Genomic DNA, 9,864 nt, shown 5'->3' with positions numbered 1-9,864 from the left:
AAGACACTTTAGTTCAAATTTATGTTTCTGTTCAGGTTGTGAGCTCTGCTTCACCTTTGCCTCAGGCATGAGGGCTCTTAATGGCTATCTGGTTTGGGTGACTCTAGGGATGGGGGGAGACTCAGTGTCCTGGGCAGAGAGATATGAATGAAATCCAGGGTGAGCTGGAGACAGGCCTGGGATTTGGGGAGAGTCTAAGAGTTAAGGGATGAGGGAGAATGGGTCAGTGGGAATACTTCAGGGACATACACAGCGGGGGGGGGGGGATATAAAAAGATGGGCTGTCGGGGGCCTCTGAGATGGATCCGCAGCCAAAGCGGCCTGCTATCAATCCCGATGACCTGAGTTCGATCCCCAAGACCCACAAGGTAGAAGGTAGAACAAATAGAGGTCAGGCTAGGCCCCATGGTGCAGACGACCTGTAACCTCAGCTACTGGAAAAAGGTTGAGGCAGAGGACTGAAAATTATAACCAGGCTGGGCCACTTAGCTAGAGCCTGTCTCAGAATTTCAATAAATAAAAAGAGCTCTGGGGATATATTTCAGTGGTAGAAAACCTATCCAGAACACGCAAAAGAACCCGAGGTTGATTCCAAGCATTGCGAAAAGAGGTCAGAGGTCACCGTCAATGTAAAAGATCCAGAGGTCGCAGAATTGCCCAGAAGTCAAGGATCTGTGACTGGGGAGACGGGAACTGAGGGAGGCTCTAAGGAGCAACGACCAGGGGACACTCAGCCTTTCAGAGCACATGTGTGTTCTTACAGTCACTCACGGAAGCTTTATTGAACACCTACTATGAGACCAGCAGTGGTTTGCAAGGAGCAGCCCCAGGGAGATGTGAAGATGTCAAAGAAGACCCCAGGGGCCAAGCAAGATCTGAGAGACGTGGGCAGGGAGAAATTGTTAGGGGGGAGCTGAGGAGAGAAGGGAGCCAGGTGGGGCCAGGGGGCGATGGAGACAGGGGCTGAGGATCAGGAAGGGAAGGAAGGGTATGAAGGATAAGAAGGGGTGAGGGAGCAGAAGGGGTCAGGGGTGAACAAGGGTCAGGGAGGTAAGGAGGGGTCAGGGGTGAGCAGGGGTCAGATTGGCTAAGCACGCGCGCGCACACACAGGGAGAAGCAGGAAGCAGTTGCATCACGGAAAGGCTAAGGGCTCGGAGGTGACAAACACCCTTCCAAAGGATGATGACAGACTTGGAGAGCCTGGCCAGTGGTCACTCCCGGAGCTGCACGGACACGGAGGAGTCGGTCACCCTTGTCCTCCGCAGCCCGCCAGCCTCCATGCGGTTCTTGGCCTTGTGCTGGAAGTGGACGTAGCGTACTCCGGGACCGTACTGCCGGAAGACGTGGGACACCTGTGGCGGCCCAGGGTTGGGGACAAAGTCGCAGCAGGTTGCCACAGCCTGCTCTCCCTCCTCCCCCTGCCCAAGGTCTTGGGAAAGAACACCTGCGCGGGCAGGACCTGGCAGGGCATCTCACCTGAACCCAATGGCCAGGGGGACCTCTCCCATTGGTCCGAGGGGCCACGTGGTGCTGGGCAATGACTGTGCGGCGGTCAGCGGCCAGGAGCCAGACATGCAGCTCATAAACACACTGGTCCAGGCGGCTGTCCTCGAACCTGGATGGAGGAGGGTCAGGCTGTCACCGCCATACAGCTGTCACGCCATCTCAGCCCCAAGCCCTGGTCCTGGGCCCCATCACACAACTCTCCAGCCCCATGCCCTGTCCAGTGGGGGAGCAGAAACGTCACTGTCACTCTCTACGTATGTAGATGGCAGGAGCAGGCAGAAATCAAGGTGAGATGGGGTACAGGCAGAGGGAAAGAGCAAAGTGAGGGTGCAGGGGAGAATGCAGGGCGTTGGGGTAAAGGACCCTTCCTATAACTGGGGTAGCTTTGGGAAACTACCCCTTAAGAGGGGAATGAATCTGGGCATCACAGAGGGGCAAAGGCTTCGGGAGATAAAGGAACAGCCTGATCCAGAGGGACCCCACCCAGTTGACACCGGAAAGATACAAATATACAAAGATCCAGAGGAGGCCGGACAGGAGGCGTGGTGTGTGTGTGGGGGATGGGACATAGTGTCAAGGGGTGTTGATGAGGGGCTCAGGCCCTGGGAAACAGGGAAGCCTGAAGTCTAGGAAGCCTGAATGGCCATGATCAGGCAGCCAGGCAGGGCAGAGAAGTCAGGCAGGGCGGGGCACACCAGTCCATGACGGTGATGTCAGGCTGCTCGTCATCCAGCAGTTCTTCCCAAAGCTTCTTGGCCAGCAGGTTCACACACTGTTCCTTCACGGTCCAGCTGCAGAGAAACAAGAGGAAATGGGTCTGTCTGGTAGTTCCACAATCCTGAGGTCTCCCAGGGAGGAGGAAGTAGGGTCACAGGGCTCTAGTGACAGCAGGAGACCCTCTCCCCACCCCACACGTGAGAGCCTGACAGTCCTTGGTTCCTAGGAGACCCTGGAGGGGAATGTACACAAGCCTTTGTTCCAGAAGAAAACTGACACTTTAGAAGATTTCAACCAGGCCTGGAATCTCGGCCACTCTATTGGCTGAGTTAGAGAACTGGAAGTTTCAGGCATACTTAGGCAACTTAGTGGGATCCTGTCTCAAAATAAAAAGTAAAAAGGGGGGGGAGTAAAAAGAGGACTAGGGGTGTGACTTAGTAGTAGAGCCCCTGCCTAGAATCCCCTAGTTGAGGGGTTATGGGTGTGACTTAGTGGTGGAGCCCCTGCCTAGAATCCCCCCAGTGAGGGGCTGGGGGCATGGCTCAGGGGTAGAGCCCCTGCCTAGAATTCCCCAGTGAGGGGCTGGGGTTTACACTCAGTCCTAGAGATTTGTTTAGTTTAAGTTTAATCAGTAAAGCAAAAACAAAACAAAAACCCACCAAATTTAAAAAAAAAAAAAGGGATTTGATTCTGAGCCCCTGAATTACATACACCCTCTCAACTACAACTCAGGAGCCGGACTGGGGTTAATAGAGGACCCTGGTGACTCTCTCCGGATGAGAGTAAGGGTTATCAAACACCTACTGTGCTGTGTGCTGGTCAGAATTCTTGGGTGCCTATGTTGCATGTTTCATAGGCATTGTGTTATGACTAACCCTGTCACCAGAGCAAGAAAGAGAGGTCCCCCTGCAGGAGCCACACACAGCAAAGAAGGCTGGAGGACGGAAGGCACCTAATTCCACCCCATCCCCAGGCCCTGTGCAACTCACCTGAGGGGCCCCTGGAGGTTCTCGGTAGTAATGTACCATCCGCGGAAATTACCTGGCCAGTGGGGAGGACGAAGGGTTGGTGAGACATCATTCCTTGAGGGGCTCCATCCTCCCTGGCAGAGCAGCCCCGCAATGCTTACCCAGGTCCGTCAGGGGTTTCCGGGTGGGACCCGTAGGGGGCGCCGGCTGGTAGATGTTAATGCCTGAATCAAAGAAGGGAATAGAGCCTCAGGCCAGTGCCCACCTCCTCCTGTCTTCCTCCCCTGGAGCTAGACTGGAAGGGCAGGAATCCAAGCCGGGCTCGACCAGCCTGGCAGGGACTAAGGATGGCAGTAGGCGGTTGTGGTGAGTCCCTGGAGCGCTGGAAGAAATCTAGAGAAAGGGACGGAAACCCAGACAAGGAGGGCGAGGGCCAGGGTCTCACACACACACACACACACACACACACACACAGACACACACACACAGACACACACACAGACACACACACACACAGACACACACACACACACAGACACACACACACACACACACAGACACTCACACACACACACACACAGACACACACACACAGACACATACACAGACAGACACACTCACAGACACACACACACAGACACACACACAGACACACACACACACATACACATACACATACACAGACACACACACACAGACACAGCACACATACACACAGACACATACACACAGACACACAGACAGACACACAGACACATACACACAGACACACACACAGACAGACACACACAGACACACACAGACACACTCACACACACAGACACACACACAAACACACACACAGACACACACAGACACACACACTCACACACACACTCACACACACACACACAGACATACACACACAGAGACAGACACACATATTCACACACACAGACACAGACACACACAGAGACAGACACACAGACAGACACACACACAGACACACTCACACACACAGACACACTCACACACACACAGAGACACAACACAGACACATACACAGACACACACACATACATACACATACACACAGACACACACACACACATACAGACACATACACACACACAGACACACAGACACACAGACACACACACACAGACACACACACACACAGATGCAAACTAGGACAGGTGACGGAGATCTGAGCCCCGCGCCGGGTGTCCCCGGCTGGTCCCCACCTTCGGGGTTGGGTGAGCTGAGCAGGTTGCGGTAGAGCGGCCGCTCCAGGAACAGCAGCTTCCAGCTGAGACTCGGGGGCAGCTCCAGCTTCCCGCTCAGGGGTCCCCATTCTTCCAGCAGCAGCTGCCTGGCTTCAACCTCGGTCGGAGCTTTGGGCTGTGGGAGCTCGGGAGTCTCCGGGGACAAGGGGGACCTCGGGGACGGCGGTGGTGGCGGGGACTGTGGGGTCGGGGGCAGCTCCTCGGAGTTCTGGGTCCCCTCCGCTTCCATCCCGCCACTGAGCGCGTCTCTGTCCTGTGGCTTCTCCATCCCTAAGGCTGGGCGACTGGGTTCCTAGGATCCAGGTTAACTGGGGGTGGAGGGGCGGGGGAAGTCATTAGGCATTTAAGAGAGGGTGTGTTAGCGGAAGGAGCCGAAAGCCCGGGGCCTCCTCCCTCAGACCAGGAGCCCAGTTTGCAAAGTCCTCCCTCCTCTGACCTAGAGATCCAGGTGCCAGCCCTCCTCCCTCAGACCCAATGGGTAGACCAGACCCTTCCCTCAGACCCAGGGGTGCAGACCTGAGACCCTTCCCTCAGACCCAGGGGTGCAGACCTGAGACCCTTCCCTCAGACCCGGGGTGCAGACCTGAGACCCTTCCCTCAGACCCAGGGGGCCAGACCTGAGACCCTTCCCTCAGACCCGGGGTGCAGAGCTGAGACCCTTCCCTCAGACCCGGGGTGCAGAGCTGAGACCCTTCCCTCAGACCCGGGGTGCAGACCTGAGACCCTTCCCTCAGACCCGGGGTGCAGACCCCAGCCTCCTCCCTCAGACCCAGGGGTGCAGACCTGAGACCCTTCCCTCAGACCCGGGGTGCAGACCTGAGACCCTTCCCTCAGACCCAGGGGTGCAGACCTGAGACCCTTCCCTCAGACCCGGGGTGCAGAGCTGAGACCCTTCCCTCAGACCCAGGGGGGCAGACCCCAGACCCTTCCCTCAGACCCAATGGGTAGACCAGACCCTTCCCTCAGACCCGGGGTGCAGAGCTGAGACCCTTCCCTCAGACCCAGGGGGCCAGACCTGAGACCCTTCCCTCAGACCCAGGGGTGCAGACCTGAGACCCTTCCCTCAGACCCAGGGGTCTACACCCCAGCTTCCTCCCTCAGAGCCAGGGATCTAGGCTCAGTCCTCCTCCATCAGACCCAGGGGTCAGACCCCAGTCCTCCTCCCTCAGAAGGGGTTCAGTCCCTGCTCCCCACCCCCAACTCCTCGCCCATCCTTCCCAGTTTCCCCAGGGCCATCTGAGGACACCCCCCCTCCCCGTCCCCGGCCCTGGGGCTAAAGTCAGGCTCTCTAATGATAGGCTGACCTGGCAGGATTGAGGCCAGGTAAAGCCACACTCTTCCTCTTCTCACCCTATGCAGGGCTAGGAATGGGCAGGGGTCTAGCCTCGGGCACATCTTCACCTTTCCTGGGACAGGAAAGGTGAGGTGGAGTGAGGTGGGAAGCAGAAACAGGGTTGTCAGAGGTGGGGAGTCTGGAGGCCGTGGCCCCTGACTGGGCTTCTCAGGGTGACTGTCTCTCCCGGCCTCCTCCCCCAGAGAGGACGGGGCACAGTGGAGTCAGGACTTTGGGGCGTGAGGAACCTGTAGGGCCAGATACCCAGGGCCACTTCCTGTCTGTGGCTCATCCCCTACCCGGTCTGGTTAGCCCTGAACGGAGACCATCAGCAGCCCAGCTCCTTAAAGCCACCCCACTGACAAAGGGGAGGAGCAATGAGACCATGGGCAGTTTGTAAGCAGATCTGGGCCCTGAAGCCCCCAATCTGCACCTCAAGCCAGGCCGAGCTACTCCTGGCTTCTGGGTTATTTTGTTTGTTGTTTTGGGGGGCTTTTGTCTTTTTTGTTTCCAGACAGTCTTTATGTAGCCCAGGCTGGCCTTGAACTACTGACCATCCTGCTTCTACCTCCCAAAAGGTGGTAAAGGAGCCTGTGTTGCCTCGTCCTGTGAGTGCTGCCATTGCTGCTGCTCCCAAGTCTGGCTGCACACTTCCACACTCCCTGTCCTTCAGACTCAGTCAGAGCTCACGCCCCAGTTAAAACGCCCGCCTTCCCCTCATTGTTTCTAGCCAGGAAATGGGGTAAGCCATCCTCTCATCCACCTTAGGAAGTCCACCCTGTCCTTGTGCCATTTTGCCAATGAAGAAACAGAGACACAGAGAGGCCCAGTGACTCACTCAGGGTTGCACAGCAGGGACATGACGTGTTGGACAGATGGACAGAAGTCTCAGGTGTGCTCAGCAGGGATCAGATTTGAATCAAGAAACACAGCCACCGGCTCACAGTGATGGCTTCAGATGATAAAATAATAGATTGTTTTGTTTTGGTTTCCCACAGACCAAGCCTTGACCTTTTTTTTTTTTTGGTTTTTCGAGACAGGGTTTCTCTGTGGCTTTGGAGGCTGTCCTGGCACTCGCTCTTGTAGACCTCCAAGCCTTGACCTTTATTTTTAAAAGCTGCATATTTATTTCGCTTTCTGACTCTGTGTTTGTGCCTTCAACACGTTCACAACGATTTTCTGCTCCTCAATAAGGAAAGCCGCCTGACCCTGTCAGGGACACACGTGGCACACACGGAGCCACCACCCTAACCCCTCCAAGTCTGCCTGGGCACACCCTGCGTGCGGCTTTAGGTGCTCTCCCAACCTTCTTGGTATAAAGGTAAGCAAACAATCCTGTTGCCAGGGGTTCGAGACAGCCTAGTTTTGTTAGAGGCTGTATTGTAGGAAAGCCTGCGTCACTACGTCAAACGCTGGACCATTCTGAGCGCCTCTAAGCACCGTCCCCGGAAGAGGAAAAGGATGGCGATAATAGTTATTGACTGACTTAAGCCATTCACTTTAATAAGAGCCCTGTGAGGAAGTGAGAGGCACCTCTCAGGGAACTGAGGCAGGAAATGGCTGGCTGTTGGCCTGAGCCGCACTGAAGGTCTGGGAAGTCACCAGGGCCCTGTGAGGGCTGAAGTGACAAATGTACCTTCCAGGTGTCACCCTGCCACACCCCAGCGGGTTCCCAGAAAATACCAGCAGAGCCCATGGCACACCCAAGACTGCATACGCTCCTGGGGCCATCTCAGCACACACCCCTTGTCCCAGCTACACTCCCACCCGCCTCAGGCCTGTCACGGTGGGTGGGAGGGAAGCCTCATGAGTGGGGCCAGAATCCAGGGCAGGGTGTGGCCACAGCCTGCAGGGACCCAGAGGAAGAAGCCCCAAGACTACAGAGGCTTTGGGTTCATTTAAAAATGTATTTATTCTCCTCTAATTCATACGCACATAAACAGATAGGATTATAAAATGGGCTGGGATCTTATTACCCCTCATCATCCTTGCCCACTCCCTCCCTCTCACTGAAACCAGTATGCCCCTGTCCTGCTTTGATGTGTTTTATTTGTTTGTTTTGTTTGAGAATATATTCTTATGAAGTTCAGGCTGTCCTCAAGTCCCCCATGGCCTGTTGAGTGTGCTGAATTGTTCTTTTGTGTTCGTAAAGATGAAACCTAGGGCTTTGTGAATACTAACCAAACTTCTGCCCAGCCACACCCCAGCCCCTCACTGGGGGAATCTGGGCAGGGCTTTACCTCTGAGCCACGCCCCCAGCCCCTCACTGGGGGATTCTAGGCAGGGGCTCTACCACTGAGCCACACCCCAGCCCCTCACTGGGGGGATTCTAGGCAGGGGCTCTACCACTGAGCCACGCCCCCAGCCCCTCACTGGGGGATTCTAGGCAGGGGCTCTACCACTGAGCCACACCCCAGCCCCTCACTGGGGATTCTAGGCAGGGGCTCTACCACTGAGCCACACCCCCAGCCCCTCATTGGGGGGATTCTGGGCAGGGCTTTACCACTGAGCCACGCCCCCAGCCCCTCACTGGGGGATTCTAGGCAGGGGCTCTACCACTGAGCCACACCCCAGCCCCTCACTGGGGGATTCTAGGCAGGGGCTCTACCACTGAGCCACACCCCAGCCCCTCACTGGGGGGATTCCAGGCAGGGGCTTTACCACTGAGCCACGCCCCCAGCCCCTCACTGGGGGATTCTAGGCAGGGGCTCTACCACTGAGCCACACCCCCAGCCCCTCCCTGGGGGATTCTAGGCAGGGGCTCTACCACTGAGCCACTCTCTAGCCCAGTCTCAGGCTTTTTCTTTCCTTCTTGCCTGTGCCTCCATGCTCAGAGGATCTCAAATCCTGGGGTATGTCTGATTCACAGTAGAGCTCCCTTGTTTCATCACTGAAGTCTGGAATGGACCCCAGAATCTCAGAGTTTGCCTGAGTATGAGGACTCTGGGTGTGTGGCTTTTGCTCTAGCAGAGTAAGTGGATTCCAACGCTGTCGCCAGCTTCTGCACTGGCCACCGGAAGATCAGGAATGTGGCCGGTGTGGCATTTAGCACTTAAAGCAGATATTCACACAGACAGGATCACCATGCTGGTCCTGGCAGCCCCACAGCAGAACAGCTCAAGTGTGCACACCTGGATTAACACCCTGGGATGTAACTGGAGTCGGAGTGTTCACAAAGGCCAGTGTGTTAAGGGCGTGGTCTCCAACTTGGCACTGTTAGGTGATTAGATCTTTTAGAGGTGGGGACTAGTAGAATATCTTCTGGTCCCCAGAGTGTGCCCTTGCAGTGGACAAGGGACTCACTCCTGTCCCTTTTCATTTTGCTCTTTCACTTCCTGACCACCGTGAGTTGGTGGCTTGGCTCTACTTCAAGTCCTCACAGTGACCAGAAGCCACCCTGTGTGTAGTTGTTTTTTTGTTTGTTTGTTTGTTTTTTAACTCTTTGGGCCTCCCCGCCCCCAGCTCCCAAATAAATACATGGAGACTTATTCTTCCTTACGAACGCCCAGCCTTAGCTTGTTTCTAGCCAGCTTTTCTTAACTTAACTTAACCCCTCTACCTTTTGGCTCTGGGCTTTCACCTTTCTCTATTTCTGTACATCTTTTCTTCCCTTCTTATTCCATGTCTGGCTGTGTGGCTCCGAGGCTGGCCCTGGCATCCTTCTCTCCTTTTCTTGCTCCTCCCTCTTCTCTCTCCTCTCTCTATTCTCTCTGCCTGGCCCCAAATATTCCTCTCTTCCACTGAGCTACTGGACGTTCAGCTCTTGATGAGAACCATTAGGTGTTTCAGGCGGGCAAAGTAAGACAGCTTCACAGAATTAAACAGATGCAACATAAAAGAATGCAACACATCTTTGCATCATTAAATAAATATCCCACAGCATAAAGGAATGTAATACATCATCAAGTAATATTGCACAACACTGTGGATTCTGGGAATTGAACAGCAGTCCTCAGGAAAAGCAACAACGACTTTTTTTTTGTTTTGTTTTTTGAGACACGGTTTCTCTGTGGCTTTGGAGGCTGTCCTGGAACTAGCCCTTGTAGACCAGGCTGGTCTCAAACTCACAGAGAT

The 9,864-nt window shown here is 55.1% G+C and overlaps 1 protein-coding gene across 1 annotated transcript; it reads right to left on the bottom strand.

Moving 5' to 3' along the window:
- Positions 1-807: 807 nt before the first annotated feature.
- On the bottom strand, positions 808-4,725 carry Nccrp1 (NCCRP1, F-box associated domain containing). The gene is made up of 6 exons (XM_027430625.2): positions 4,416-4,725; positions 3,354-3,416; positions 3,214-3,265; positions 2,203-2,298; positions 1,478-1,616; positions 808-1,353 (listed from the first exon to the last, which is right to left on the bottom strand). The coding sequence occupies exons 1-6, from the start codon at positions 4,723-4,725 to the stop codon at positions 1,213-1,215; spliced, it is 801 nt and encodes a 266-aa protein (XP_027286426.1). The 3' UTR covers positions 808-1,212.
- Between the last annotated feature and the right edge of the window lie 5,139 nt (positions 4,726-9,864).

Source organism: Cricetulus griseus, chromosome 9, assembly GCF_003668045.3.
Source record: "Cricetulus griseus strain 17A/GY chromosome 9, alternate assembly CriGri-PICRH-1.0, whole genome shotgun sequence".
In the NCBI taxonomy this organism is placed as follows: Eukaryota; Metazoa; Chordata; class Mammalia; order Rodentia; family Cricetidae; genus Cricetulus; species Cricetulus griseus.
This window is presented reverse-complemented; position numbering and strand designations above follow the sequence as displayed.

Excerpts from the sequence above, each read along its gene's own strand:
- Nccrp1 (XM_027430625.2), bottom strand. The coding sequence starts at position 4,725 with ATGGAGAAGCCACAGGACAGAGACGCGCTCAGTGGCGGGATGGAAGCG. Across the intron at positions 3,417-4,415 it reads CAGCTCACCCAACCCCGAAG|GCATTAACATCTACCAGCCG; the intron begins GTGGGGACCAGC and ends TCTTTGATTCAG. Across the intron at positions 1,617-2,202 it reads GACATCACCGTCATGGACTG|GTTCGAGGACAGCCGCCTGG; the intron begins GTGTGCCCCGCC and ends TCCTCCATCCAG.